Below are 14,399 nucleotides of genomic sequence, written 5' to 3'. Positions count from 1 at the left end.
GCAGGGAGACGGGGTTTCTTGCAGTCCGAGTGCTCCTGGCCTGCTGGGGCCCTGGCAGCACTGAGGAGGAGGCTGCAATCTGACTCAACGCTGAGAAAGTAAGATCTGGATGGGGTGCCGTAGGGAACAGATCTGACTATGGGAGCTCTGGTGGATGGGGAAGGGGGGACATACTGTGACTCCTTGGCACTGCCATATAGCCCCCAGGGTAGCTACAGCTCACACTGACAGCTAGGCTAGTTCTACTGGGAGAGAAGCCCACTGCCTCAACTAGCATTAAGGGTAGTGGCAGAAGCCCTCTTCCAGCGTTGGAGTGGTGCCCACACAGAGGGCCATTGGACTTAAACACACGCCACTCAGAGAGGCTCTGGAATGGCACCATTTGGGAAATTCCCATAGGAAGCTCACGAGGACGGCCAAAGTATCTCTGCCTGTGTCCTCTGTCTTTGTCACATGCGCCTCTGCTTTTTTCAAAGGCACTTGCTTTGGCTCCACAGTGGAGACTTTGTCCATCACACTGAGGAATGAGGGAGCTTAGTAAATAGGAAACTAGAAATCTCTTTCGCTTTGGCATGGCCTGCCCTTTTCTGGTTTCAGTGGAAAACTAGACTAAAGCCCACAGAGCTTTTTAGCGAACAACAAATGGCACAACAACAAGAAATGGAGCTGAAAAGAATGCCAAGGTTGTCATTCCCCATCAGTGGTTTGGATGGATTTCCTCCATGGAGAAACGTTTAAACCGCTTGGGGGGGCTGAAGCCTATCCAGGACGCAGGTGGTTTGCTTTACTAAGTGGCATGTGGAATGGCAAGTGAACTAGCGCAAAGCCTGAGTCCAAACTGCAACAGATGTATTGCCCCACACTCTTATGCTGCAGAAGGATATTTTTCATGTGATGTGTGGAAAACAGCAGTAACTCTTGTTTGTTATATAAGGTCTTGCAGGACTTCATTGGAAACCAGCCATTTTAACAAGAAAAAAAAAAAGCCATTAAAATGAGTCACAATAGCCACAGTTGGAGTTCTCCAGCATGGGCTTTCAGTTGCAAATACTCAGCTACACAGAAAAGATAAGACGTCTCCGTTAAAAATGACAATTTCCACCACAAACTAAATCCTGAAACTGATGCTACCATTCAAGCATTTTACAAAGTATGAATTTAGACCAGTCACAGTACCGTAGCAACAGCTAAACTGCCACGCATGCTGTGTTATAGCACACATTACTGCGTTTTCCAAAACCACCAAAGTGCACCATTCCGTGTGAGAGGTTTTCACTCTTCCTGGTGCACCGTCCTTTGCACAGAACATAATGGGAAAGCACAGCTTAAGAAACTCATTTTTGTCTGCCATTTAGGTAGGTAGTTTGCTGTTGTTTAGCTCTTTGTCTGTATTGCACATGGGTGGGTGCCTAAGATCCAGTGCAGGTGTAACTATTTCAAGTCATCTGAAGCAGGGTGATGATACTTCTTCCATCTCCACCCACTAGTACTAAGCCTTAATTTAGATTAGGATTTGGATGGTGCTAACACCACAATGTGTTAACAGTCTAGTGCAGACATGGCAGTGCGAGTTTTAATATAAGCTAAACTGGTTCCAGTTCAACAGATGCTAAAGCCTTGCTTACATGAGACTTCCCAATCCAAGACTGTAAAGCCTAGTGACTTTAGAAGAACACATGGAGCTATATGACAGATATTAACAGTTTGGCATAATAGGGCTGGATTTTACACAGATTTAAACCAGTTCAATCCACCTTGATAACAAAGATGGGCAAATAAAAATAATTCCATTTGTAAGTACATTCACTGAAGCCAACATTCCATTCAGTCTGGACCCCTCTTGTAGCCTTCCTCCGACCTTTTGCTTTCTTCAAGTGGCAGCAGAACAACTTGTCTTCCTGAAGAAACAGGAGCCAAGCATGTTCATGCTCTAAATAACCACCTCCTTCAAGGCTGGTGCCATATCATATTGCGTCTATATAAATCTATGATACGCCTACATCTTGAATACTGCATACAGCCGTGGTTGCCACATCTCAAAAAAGATATACTGGCATTGGAAAAGGTTCCAAAAAGAGCAACAAAAATGATAAGGGGTTTGGAACGTGGGTCATATGAAGAGAAATTAAAAAGACTGACTTTTCAGCTTAGAAAAGAGGAGAACGATAGAGGTCTATAAAATCATGACTGGTGTGGAAAAAGTGAATAAGGAAACATTATTTGTTCCCATAACAAAAGCACTAGGGATCACCAAGTGAAATTAATAGGTAGTAGGTTTAAAAACTAACAAAAGGAAGTTTTTCTTCATGCAGAGCACGCTAGGCCTGTAGAATACTTGCCAGAGGATGTTGTGAAGACCAAGACTTCAACAGGGTTCAAAAAAGAACTAGATAATTTCATGGAGTTTAGGTCCCCCAGTAGCTATTAGTCTGGGTGGACAGGAAAGGGCGGCCCTAACCTCAGTATTTCAGAGGCTCAAAATAGATGAGAGGATAGATCACTCAATGACTACCTGTTCTGTTCACTCCCTCTGGAGCACCTGGCATTGGCCACTGTAGGAAGACAGGATACTGGGCTAGATGGACCTTTGACCTGGCCGAATCAGGTCATTCTTGTCTCTGTTATCCAAACAGGAAGCAGAAATCATACCATATGACCAATCATGCAGAATGCTTCATTACAATTACTGAAAAGTAAGAAGGGCATGGGACTTCCTTGTATCTGAATGAGCAGTTCAGTTACTGACTGACCGTGATGATCCTTAGGCTTCCTTTATTACTGTTCCTTTGGGGCTGTAATTCTACAGCAGAGTAATGTAAGATTCAGGTGCCATGCTCACAGACCCCATCCTTGTCTGGCTTAGAGGCACAGAGGGTTGAGTTGCAGAATCTGTATTTAGAAGATGCTTTGGACATAGGCAAAGAAAATTCATAACCATTTTCAAATTAGAACTACAGAGAAAGCGATCAAATTTGTGGCTTTAACACTGTTTTACATTCATGTATTATTGCAGGACGTTGTGTTAATGCCTTAAACAGGCGTAGCTGCCTGTGGCCATGAATGATGAAACCAATTGTTATGTTTTGCTCGGTCCCATCAGGAAAAATGGAACTGATTGATTTAAGCCTCCAGGACAGGCACACACTTGCCAACACTCTGCTGGAGATATCCAAGCCTGGAAAAGGCATTGTCTCCTCTAGTTGCAATTCGCTGGAGCCTGCCCCCACTAGGCTTGCCAGAATTATTAAGCTTGTCAGAGGACCAGCCTTGGCATTTGTCCTTTGAGCACTAGTTGATGTCCATAAATCCAAACCCGTGTTACACAGGAACAGAACTTGTCTTCCCCTGCACCTTCTTCTAATAAATTTGCTTGAGGTTTAATAGTGAGTTTAGTATCTCTGATCCTTCGTAATGGTGCAAGCCAAGAATAAGATACAGATACTGAAGCTGTTAATAGGCAGTTCCACCTGTGAATGGAGGTTACTTCTGGTAATGCATCATGAGGCAATAAAACACATCAACCACTGCAATACTTCAACTTCTAATGTTCCAAGAATAGATGCTCTGTATTTTTACAAGGGAACTTAATGAAGGATATAAAGAGAATGAACATAATTGAACTACTAAACATCAGACTTCCCCATTTAATCTTGCTTTCTTTGGACAATGTGTAATTGTTACGATAAGGAGAAAAATCCTGACAAGCTACTGACTGATGACTATGCATGTGAATGTACTTTAACAGTTGATGTAGTAAAACTATGAATTGATTACTTGTGTTAAGTTCACAAGGGACCCTCAGATGGTCCCATTTGTCCTGCTGACGACCACAGGCCCTAGAATTTCATCCAGTTCTGCTTCATGTGATTGCACGTCTGTTACACTTAAGGCATGTGCACATGCTGCCTGCAGAAGCTGATTTGTATTTTCCTTGGTGTCAGCTGTTGTGGCACATTTTCCAACCCTAGAATCATTTACGACTCCTTTCTGCACCTTGTATGGCTCCCTGTGTTTGCAGCCTTTTGAATGTGTGGACACTGACACTGGGAACAGAATTCCAGTCTCTACTCAAGTATCAGAGAGATAGCCGTGTTAATCTGTATCTTCAAAAACTGTCCTGTGGAACTTTATAGATATAATATCTGTTAGTGTATAAGGCACCACAGGACTTCTTGTAGTCTCTGCTCAGGGCGTCTAACTGTGTCTGTTGACAGTGCATTTGGAACCCCCAATGGAGCTGCCTGGAGAAGATGACAGTGCCTCATGACAAACACTGGTTTCACACTGTTACAGATTTACAGAGACTAAATGGCAGATTTTCAACTGCTCTGCTCCACCTCAACGTGACGGGGAGTGAGCAGGGAGTTCAAACTGGTTGCTTGCCCCAAAACAGCAGGAGAAAAGCTCTGACTTATGCACCAAGTATGAAGTGCCTCAAGGACCTTACACCGGGGGTGGTCAGGTGGAGTGGAACACTATTCCCACCATCGCAAGGGTTGGCTGGTACAGGAGGTGGCAGACCAGACTCTACCACCTGAGTATATTCCTGAATAGGTAGTAGTTCTCAGCTGGTCATCCCAGACATTTTAAGGCCACTTTTCATCACTCACTTGACACAAAATGGACCTAGACTGGGCAATCTGATCCTCAAAGTTGATTGATGATGCACCATCCATTTTCAGGAAAGTTATAAACAAACATAAGAGGCTGAGCTTTCCAATCATGTCCATGTAACCACCCACCACTGTGCACCTTGCACTTCAGAAAACTTCAGTCCCACACAGACCAGTGGCAGAGCCATGGTTACAATTCAGAAATTCTTGTTTCCAGTCCCATAACTCTAGCTAAAGGTCTGGCTTTTACCTCCATAGTTATCAGCAGGGTAACAAGGGCAGCAGAGCCGACAGCTGCTGCTGGCCCCTGGGACAAGGTGGGAGGGGGTGCCCTGGAAGGGGTGAGGTCAATGGAAGAAGGGGAGGGGCCTGGAGCAGTCAGTCCTCAGCACCACCTGGACTGTGGTGGTGGGCTCTCCCCACTCCCTCACAGTCATACGATGCAGGGAGCAGCACTGCCGCAGGACTTCAAAAGAGGCCTGTGGGTAACTGCCCCCTTTGCCTGGCCTGAACAAGGGTTGAATCAATTCTGCTGGTTCTGTTTTGTCAGACTTACAAAGTAGACGCTGCAGAGGCCGTGACTTTGGGCCACCTTTCTATTTATTTCTTCATATTGTACCTACTGTTTAGAGTCCAGTGAAAAGGTTTATGTTGTAACAAACACTCCTCCAGCATGTTTGCAACCTAAACACCACTAGTTCAATCTGACATGTTTAGAAGCCGATTCTAAACAAAGTGAAACTGATACATTTATTTTTACACAGTAATAGTGAATACCCATTACATATATTACAACAGTGTAATGTGAACTTACATAGCTTGATTGAAATGTGCCTAAGTTTCTATACCACGTCTGATGACCATTGTTAATTGTGTAATTATGCATCAACAGCTTCTAGAAACCTCAATCCATATATCAATTTCCATTACAGTTAATTTTACACCCAAAGTGACCCTTCCCCATCTACAGAGCATCATTTTATTATTTATTAAACTGTCCAAAGGAGGTAAAGTGTCACACAAAATTACAGTACTTTTAAAATAATGAATTTACTCAGCAAATTTGCATTCAGTTCCTACTGCCACTAGAAAACCTTGGGAGACCTTCCTCCTTCACCCCTCCTGAATTGTGGAAACAGATTTCAGAGAGGCCTCTGCTACCAATCCTTAAAAATAATATTTCTAGTAAATAACAGCAGCGAAAGTTACAGACTTCCTATTTCCATCTTTAGTGCACACATTTTCACTTGAGAGATAAAAAGGGTGTTTAGAGATGAGGTATAAGGAAACAAAAATTCAATTAGTGCCCTTTTGATTCTTTAGGGGGTGTTTACAAAAATCAGCATTTTGACCAGAGGAAGACCTGTTAACAACCCTGGTGGACTTGTTGGGCATCTGAGAGATACAGAAGGGGGACGTCCTCCAGCCCTAATAGAAAAGGCGTATGTCAGCACTGAATCCATGGGTAAAAGGCTCTATCCCAATTTGAGAAGTCTTAAATCATCAATAAAAAAAAATCCCTGAATCATGGCTGTGAGGAGATTAATGTACAGCAAACCGTACAATTCTCTGTGTACTTCAACATGTCTAATAAACAAATCACAGTGTTAAACGAGTGACATAATTTTGACTGGATCTCTTCTAAAATTAAAGAATTACAAAAACAGTGGGTTTAAAAGGGGAAATTTCAGCTGAGCTCACTGAAGCTGGTTGCATATGACAGATGACATGTACCCGTTACTGAATTTGCCTCAAAAGAGCAAAAGTATTTTGTGCAAGGCTCAAATAGTAACACAGCACAAATAAAGTTCTTCTCTTTTCCTGCTCACCCCACCAAAAACATTTCAGCTAATCCTCACAACATGACCGTGAGGTAGATCAGTACCAAAGAAACAGATGCAGAAACTTGGCTGTGTAGCTTCCTACGGCCATACGTCACTTTCTCCCATGAATCAGCAGCTAAAGTAGGATTATGACTTTCTGACAGAGTCCCACACTCAGGCTGCATAACAGGCTGCTGCTAGGACTGACTATGTAGCTTAATGCAGCAAAATCTTTTTAGGAAGGAAAGAAAAAAAAATCCCAGTGGCTTATCTTTCGTAATCTGATCCTACAGTTTCTACTCGCACAAAATTTTCATTGACTTCATGGCTTGGACCCCATATACTGAATTCCCCTTTTTTCTACCTTAGTCTATTCCAGGTACAACAGCAGTGGAGATTGGCTCCCTTTTTGCAACAGTGTGCATAAGCTGGAAAAAAAGAGAAATCAATGAAAATGATGTGGGAGTGAAAGACTGTAGGATCAATATTCCTGTGTGGAATAATGTGCATCGTCTTCAAAACCCTCATCAAAAACTTGCATTTTCTAATGATGTGGGGAAGGGGAGAGTCTCAGAATGGACTACACTGGAATAGCTGCTTGGTGCTCCAATCCAATAGGACAGGCACAAGCTCCCCTCCCAGATGGCTCCTCTGGAAGAGTTTAGAATGCCGAGCTTCTTCCCATATCTCAGCATAAATCACATACCAAGTGTATGCATCCATATTTATGTACAGGAACAAATCCCACTCACCTTACTCATATGTGTAGCTCCTTGGCACTAGCTATAGGAATAAGGAAAGCAGAATTTCTCCCATCTCATGCTTACAGAGAAACAAACTATATTTTGATGACTGATTTTAAAGGTATTAAGCACCTAGAAATGCAGAAAGGATGATTTAAAAAAAATCTCACTGTATGTCTCTGTCTGGCTCTTTAGGTGTCTGAATACCTTTTAAAACCTGGCCCAAACTCACCAGTAAGAGGTATTTTGCTAGGAAATCGTGCACATCCATTTAAAAGTTACTAGTTTTTTTCCAAGCCTAATAGTCCTCCTCACTCTAACACATTTGTGATAGGTGGAGGATACTAAAGGATACTTAAATTATAGTAACAGTTCGCAACATAAAATAACATGATGCACATACTGAGTACAGGCACTGAACAAGGGGTGCTGAATAGGATGTCAATGATAGAGAGTTCTTCTTTTTAAGGGGCGTTTCAGCTGCTCTTAGCTCTGAGCACTCGTCCAGTCATCTTCACCATGCAATGTGCCATAGGATAAGCTGTTTGCATCTGGCTGAATGTTACCAATTGTTTTTTTTCCTGTGGGAAGGGGGAAAAATAATGAAAAAACCCCACAATCCTTCCCCCCCCCCCGCATTAAAGGCTTTTGTTTCCCTTTAGGAGATTGTGGCAACACTTCAGAAAGAGAAGTTACTCACCTGTAGTAATGATGGTTCTTCGAGATGTGTCCCCGTGGGTGCTCCACAATAGGTGTCGGGCTCGCCCGGCGCCACAGATCGGAAATCTTCCAGCCGTTTCTCCTGGATTGCGCATGCGCCGGCGTGTGCCGCTCCCCTGCACGCCCCAGGCCACGTGCACAATCCGGTCCCGCCAGTTCCTTGACCAACCGCCTCGAATGCTCCTGAAAAACACTAGACAGAGATCCGAAGCGGGGAGGATGGGCGGGTGGTGGAGCACCCACGGGGACACATCTCGACGAACCATCGTTACTACAGGTGAGTAACTTCTCTTTCTTCTTCGAGTGGTCCCCGTGGGTGCTCCACAATAGGTGACTACACAGCAGTAACCCAACTAAGGAGGTGGGTAATTGGTTTATGTGCAGCTTGCCCCCGAGAGGACTGCTGTCGACAGACGGGTATCCTCTTTGAATACCCGATGTAGGGCATAATGCTTGGTGAAGGTGTCGTAGGATGACCAGGTCGCTGCTCTACAGCTGTCTTTTAACGCGATGCCCTTGAAGAAGGCTGTTGACACCGCCACCACCCTGGTGGAGTGAGCCCTGGGCAGGGCCAGCAAAGGAGTCTTTCGAAGCTTGTAGCACATTTTTATACAGGACACAATGTGCTTTGAGATTCTCTGTGAAGAGAGACCTTCTCCTTTTGATCTGGGAGCAAGAGAGACTAGAAGCCTGTCCGTTTTCCGGAAGGACTTAGTTCTGTCTATGTAGAAGGCCAACGCCCTCCTCACATCCAGGAGATGCAGGCGTGCCTCCTTGCTGGAGCTGTGAGGCTTCGGGTAAAACGAGGGTAAAACTATCAGTTCGTTAAGATGGAACTCCGAAGCAACTTTTGGAACAAAGGCTGGGTGCAGCCTTAAGGTTACCGCCTCCTTTGAGAATACTGTGCAGGGCGGCGTTGCCATCACTGCTGCGAGCGAGCTCACCCTGCGGGCTGACGTAATTGCAAGGAGGAAGGTTGTTTTTATCGTAAGGAGACGTAGGGGAACTGTGGCTAATGGTTCAAAAGGTGGACCCGATAGCGTGCTGAGCATCAAGTCCAAATTCCATGATGGTGGAAGTGGTTTCCGAGGGGGGTACAGGTTTACCAGCCCCTTCAAGAACCTGGTAACGATAGGATGGACGAATACTGTGGGCCCTTTCGATGTATGCCGAAAGGCTGATATAGCGGCGAGGTGGACCTTTAGCGAGGATAGAGAAAGCCCGCCTCTCTTGAGGTCCAATAAGTATTCTAGTATTACAGGCATAGGAACGTCAAGGGGAGCTAACTGCTTGGCGGAACACCAGGCTGTGAATCGAGTCCATTTCTGCTTGTAAGTCTTCCTGGTGGAGGTCCTTCGGCTACATTCCAGGACTTGTTGTACTCCCTCCGTACACATGCTCTCTAAGGAGCTGAGCCATGGATTAGCCATGTAGATGCAGACCCTGAGGGTGCAGGTGCACTATGGACCCCTAAGCCTGCGTGAGTAAGTCCGGCGCCACCGGTAGAGGGAGCAGTGGGCAGTCTGACATGCACAGAAGCAAGGGAAACCATTGCTGCTGATCCCAAGTTGGGACTATGAGTATCATGAGAGCTCTCTCCCTTCTGGCTTTCTGCAAGACCTTGTGGATAATCGCTGTGTGGGGAAACGCGTAAAGTAGGGGGCCCCTCCATGAAATCAGGAATGCGTCCCCCAGGGGCCCCCGCCCCACTCCTGCCCTGGAGAAGTACTGGGGACACTTCTTGTTGTACTGGGTGGCAAACAGATCGATCTGGGGAAACCCCCACGCACGAAAAATGCGCCGTAGCAGATCGGAGCGGATCTGCCATTCGTGCGTGAGTGCGAAGCGCCTGCTTAGCTGATGTGCTTTCACATTGTGAGCGCCCGGCAAGTACGAGGCTTTCAACGTTATGTTGTTGGCGATGCACCAGTTCCACAATCGGACTGCTTCCGCACAGAGGGCACAGGATCGTGCTCCTCCTTGTCGATTGATGTAAAACATAGTAGAGGTATTGTCGGTATTGATCTCGACTACTTTGCCATGTAGGTAATCTTGAAAATGTTTGCAGGCGTTGAACACTGCTCTGAGCTCCAGTATGTTTGTGTGCAGTGTCTGTTCCACAGGGGACCATAGCCCATGCGTCACCTTGTCGCCGATGTGCGCTCCCCATCCTATGTGGGAGGCATCGGTAGTAAGAAAAATAGAAATTTGTGGTTGGTGAAAGGGAACCCCCACTAGCAGATTCTTGGGGTTTTCCCACCACGCCAGGGATCTGCGGACCTCTGTCATGGGCAACACCACCCTGTGCACAGTGTGGGATGCCGGTTTGTAAACGCTCGCCAGCCAATGCTGCAGGCTTCGCACGTGTAACCTGGCATTCTGTACCACAAATGTCGCTGCCGCCACGTGGCCCAGCAGCTGTAAGCACGTTAAGACCGGCACCGTGGGGCTGTATGTGATGACTTGCACCAGCGAACTGATGGCGCGGAAGCAGGCGTCAGGTAGGTAGACCCTTGCTGTGATAGAGTTTGTGTGTGCCCCTATGAACTCTATATCTTGTGTGGGTTTGGTCTTTGACTTTGCAAGGTTGATAACTAGGCCCAGCGAAGAAAACGTGTCCGCTGTGACTCATATCATGTGTAAGACCTCTGCCTTTGAGGCCCCTTTCAGCAGGCAGTCGTCCAGATATGGTAAAATAAACACCCCCTCTGTGCAGGTAGGCTGACACCACTGCCAGGGTTTTGGTAAAGACTCTGGGGGCCAAGGAGAGGCCAAACGGAAGAACCCTGTACTGGAAGTGCTCCTTGCCGACCATGAAGCGGAGGAAGCGTCTGTGTGCTGGGTGGATTGTTATATGAAAGTAAGCATCTTGTAAGTCGAGGGCTGCAAACCAGTCTCCATCGTCCAGTGCCGTGAGTATTGAGGCAACTGTGATCATCCGAAAATGTTGCTTGCGCAAGTAACGGTTGAGGCCCTGAAGATCTAAGATGGGCCTCCAGCCTCCTGTTTTCTTCTCTGTTAGGAAGTAGCGTGAATAAAATCCTTTCCCCTGGAATTCTTCCGGCACTCTTTCCACTGCCCCTATGAATATAAGGTGATCCACCTCCTGCTTGAGCCTCACCTCGTGGGCAATGTCCCTGAGGTGAGGCTTGGGGGGAGGCTTCGTCGGCGGGAGCGACTGGAAGGGGATCGTGTAACCCGTGGCTATGATCTCCAGCACCCATTTGTCTGTGGTGATCTTTTGCCATTGGGAATGGAATGGTCTGAGGCGATGATAGAACATGAAATGAGAGTGGCATTGAGCGATGGTATTGATAGTGCAGCCTCCGACATACCCATCAAACTTGTTGCCTTTGGGCCTGTCCCGAGGGCGTACGGCTTTGTTGAGAACGGCGTCTGGGAGTTCTGTACTGCTGCTGCTGTTGACGGCGCCCTTGGTTGTAGCCTCGTTGATATTGAGCACGCTGTGGTTGGTAAGCGTAGTGTCTTTGCTGAGGATAAAATTTTTTCTTCCTGTATGGGGGAGTATAAATGGCCGAGGTTCTAAGTGTAGCTCTCGAGTCCTTACTGGAGTGGAGGACCGAGTCGGTTGAGTCTGCAAACACCTTTTGTGTAATCAAAGGGAAGGTCCACGATCTTCGCCTGTAGGTCCCTAGGGATACCAGACGTCTGGAGCCAGGATTCTCTACGCATGACCACTGCTGTAGCCGTCGAACGTGCCGCCGTATCCGCCATGTCCAGGGCAATCTGGACTCCCGTCCGCGATGCTGCGTAGCCCTCTTGAACAATCACCTTTAACACTGGCTTTTTGTCTTCTGGAAGTGAATCCATGAGGGGAGTAAGCCTGGAGTAATTATCAAAATTATGGTTTGCTTGGTGTGCCGCATTATTTGCCATTCTCAATAGCAGGGTAGAAGAGGAATATACCTTCCTGTCAAACAGCTCTAGCTTCTTAGCATCTTTGTCCGATCCCCCTGATTTGTACTGAGAAGACTTCGACCTCTGCTGAGACGATTTGACCACCAAAGAATTTGGTTGTGGGTGACTAAAAAGGAACTCCATGCCCTTTGCTGGGACGAAGTACTTCTTATCCGCTCTCTTGTTCGTAGGCGGGATAGAGGCTGGAGTCTGCCATATGGTAGTGGCTGACTCCATAATGGCTTCATCCAGTGGAATAGCAATTTTGGATGAAGCCGGGGGTCTCAGATTTTTCAGGAGTTTGTGATGTTTCTCCTGTACCTCTGCCGTTTGAATGTCTTGCGTGAAAGCTACCCTGTTAAATAGCTCCTGAAATTGTTTAAGGTCATCCGGGGAGTAGACATCCCCGGGGGCCATGGCCTCACCTGGGGAGGATGAGGAGGAACCACTGGGGTAAACCTCCCTCGAACCCTCAGGCTCCTGTGGTCAATGATACACTTGCTCCCTGGAGGATTGTGAAGGAAAGTCTCGGGGTTCTAAAACTAACTCCCCTTGAGACAACTGTGTTTCCGTCCCTGATCGAGAGTGTCCACGGGGGTATTGAGCGGCCGGGGGGGACCTGCCCCTGGATGTAGGCCTATGATGTCTGTGTCCAACATGATAAGGACGACCATGGCAGCATGGGCAAGTGTCCAGGGATGGAGACCTAGACCACCCACGGAGTGTGTGCCCCCGATGTCTGGGAGAGCGAGACCTCCGCGACGACACAGATAGAGGTGAAACTGGCTTGTGATAGTATTCCAGGGGATCCACTTCCAGAAATGGTGAAGGTGGCCCAAGCCATGGTGACGTTGGTTGGAGGAATGGAGAAGGAGGTTCTGGATAAGTCGGTGGAGACACAGGCCTTTGGTGCGGCGTGTGCATCACAGGGGGAGGGCTTGGTGCTAACAGCAGCACAGCCCTATCCGGAGATGGGCTGCGGTGCCGGGTTTTTGATTTCGCCTTGCCCCTCCCCTGCGGGGCTGGCACCGCCCCCTCCCGTGCCAGGGATCTCGGCCCCGCTGTCGGCGCCGCGCTCAGCACAATCAGCTGTGGTGCTGCATGGGTAGCTTCCTCCGGCACCTGCAGGCTCCGTGCCTGGTGCCCCTGCACCGTTGGTGCCATGGGGGCCGGTGCCACCTGCAGTGGTGCCACCGAGTCCGGCGCTTGCCTCGCTGATGCTCTGGGCACCGCGCGTGCCGGCTGTTGTGTAACCAGAGGCTCAGCCTCTGCCACGTGCGCTGCTGCACGCCTGAGTTTGCGGTTGGGGGATGTGTGTGCTGCTCGTCCTGCTCGCTGAACCCGCCGGCAAGGATCGAGCTGGGGAGTTTCCTCCATTTCTGCACCGAGGGGGTCAGAGAAGCTGCCTTCCTTTTATGCAACCCAGAGGGCCCTTCTGGGTGAGGGTTCTCCGGCAAGTCCGGCTGGAGAGCCTTATCGAACAAGAGCATTTTAAGCCTCATCTCTCTGTCCTTTCTGGCCCTGGCTGTGAGCTTAGCACAGTGAGAACACTTCTGGGTAACGTGTGATTCCCCCAGGCAGCGGATGCATTAGCTATGCCCATCGGAGGCCGGCATATCTTCGCGGCATGACTCACGCTTTTTAAAACCTGAAGAGGCCATTGCGGTGAGTCCTTTACTGTTAATAAGGTACTTAGCACTTAATCCGTGCCTTTCCACCCCAAATAGCGATCACCGGCCTGCGGGGCAGCGGGCGGCCTAAATGGCCTTCATGTCCGCTCTTCTCTTCTCCGCTCCTCTCTTCTTTTTTTTGCTGATATTTTCTTTGTTTTTGCTTTGTCTCTCTTTTTTTTTTTAGTAACCAAAAAACACCAAATTACATGTAGAAAACAACTATCTAATCTGACTCTGGCCTTAGCCTGAGCGGATTCTGTCTGCAGCCGATGGCGGTTGAGAAGGAACTGGCGGGACCGGATCGTGCACGTGGCCAGGGGCACGCAGGGGAGCGGCGTGCGCCGGCGCATGCACGATCCAGGAGAAACTGCTGGAAGATTTCCGATCTGCGGCGCCGGGCGAGCCCAACACCTATTGTGGAGCACCCACGGGGACCACTCGAAGAAGAGGTAATTTTTAAAAATTTTGAAAAAATCAACTGGAAATAGGAGGAGACATGGAGGAAAAAGTACGTTCATTAAATATGATTGGATGACATTTCTGCTTTAATTTTCCCCATTCATCCCCCACTCCATTACCTGATGCTTTTAGACATTTAAACATAGATGAATGGCAAATATTTGACAAAGGGCTTCCAAAACCATACTTACCAGGAATGTGTCCACAGTCAACATAAGGAACGTGCAAATGCTCCTCTTCTCGATTTCGTGTTATTACAAACACACCAAGAACTGACAGGAGACACCTACAAAAGCATTGTGAAAATAAGTTTAGAAATAGCTCATTGCATTTGAAGTGTGGATCTTGTCCTGGGTTTCCATGTTATTCCCCCAACAGTTTCTATGTCCGACCTGCTCCATTTTTTCCATGACTGGGGTAAGTGCATATGTCTAAACAGCAAACAAAATA

General features: G+C 47.4%; 1 protein-coding gene across 3 annotated transcripts in view; it reads right to left on the bottom strand.

The window, feature by feature from the left end:
- Positions 1 to 5,206: 5,206 nt before the first annotated feature.
- Positions 5,207 to 14,399, bottom strand: part of NIPAL2 (NIPA like domain containing 2) — an 85,224-nt gene continuing 76,031 nt past the window's right edge. For all 3 annotated transcript variants that reach the window (XM_074986886.1, XM_074986885.1, XM_074986887.1), the window contains exons 10-11: positions 14,141 to 14,235; positions 5,207 to 7,760 (exon numbers count right to left, since the gene is read on the bottom strand). In XM_074986886.1, the coding sequence (XP_074842987.1) occupies positions 7,666 to 7,760; positions 14,141 to 14,235 (190 nt within the window). In that variant the 3' untranslated portion in view covers positions 5,207 to 7,665. The remainder of the gene's footprint in view (positions 7,761 to 14,140; positions 14,236 to 14,399) is intronic.

This window comes from Carettochelys insculpta, chromosome 2 (assembly GCF_033958435.1).
Source record: "Carettochelys insculpta isolate YL-2023 chromosome 2, ASM3395843v1, whole genome shotgun sequence".
In the NCBI taxonomy this organism is placed as follows: domain Eukaryota; kingdom Metazoa; phylum Chordata; order Testudines; family Carettochelyidae; genus Carettochelys; species Carettochelys insculpta.
Note: the sequence above shows the minus strand (reverse complement) of the source record. Positions and strands in the feature narration are given on the sequence as shown.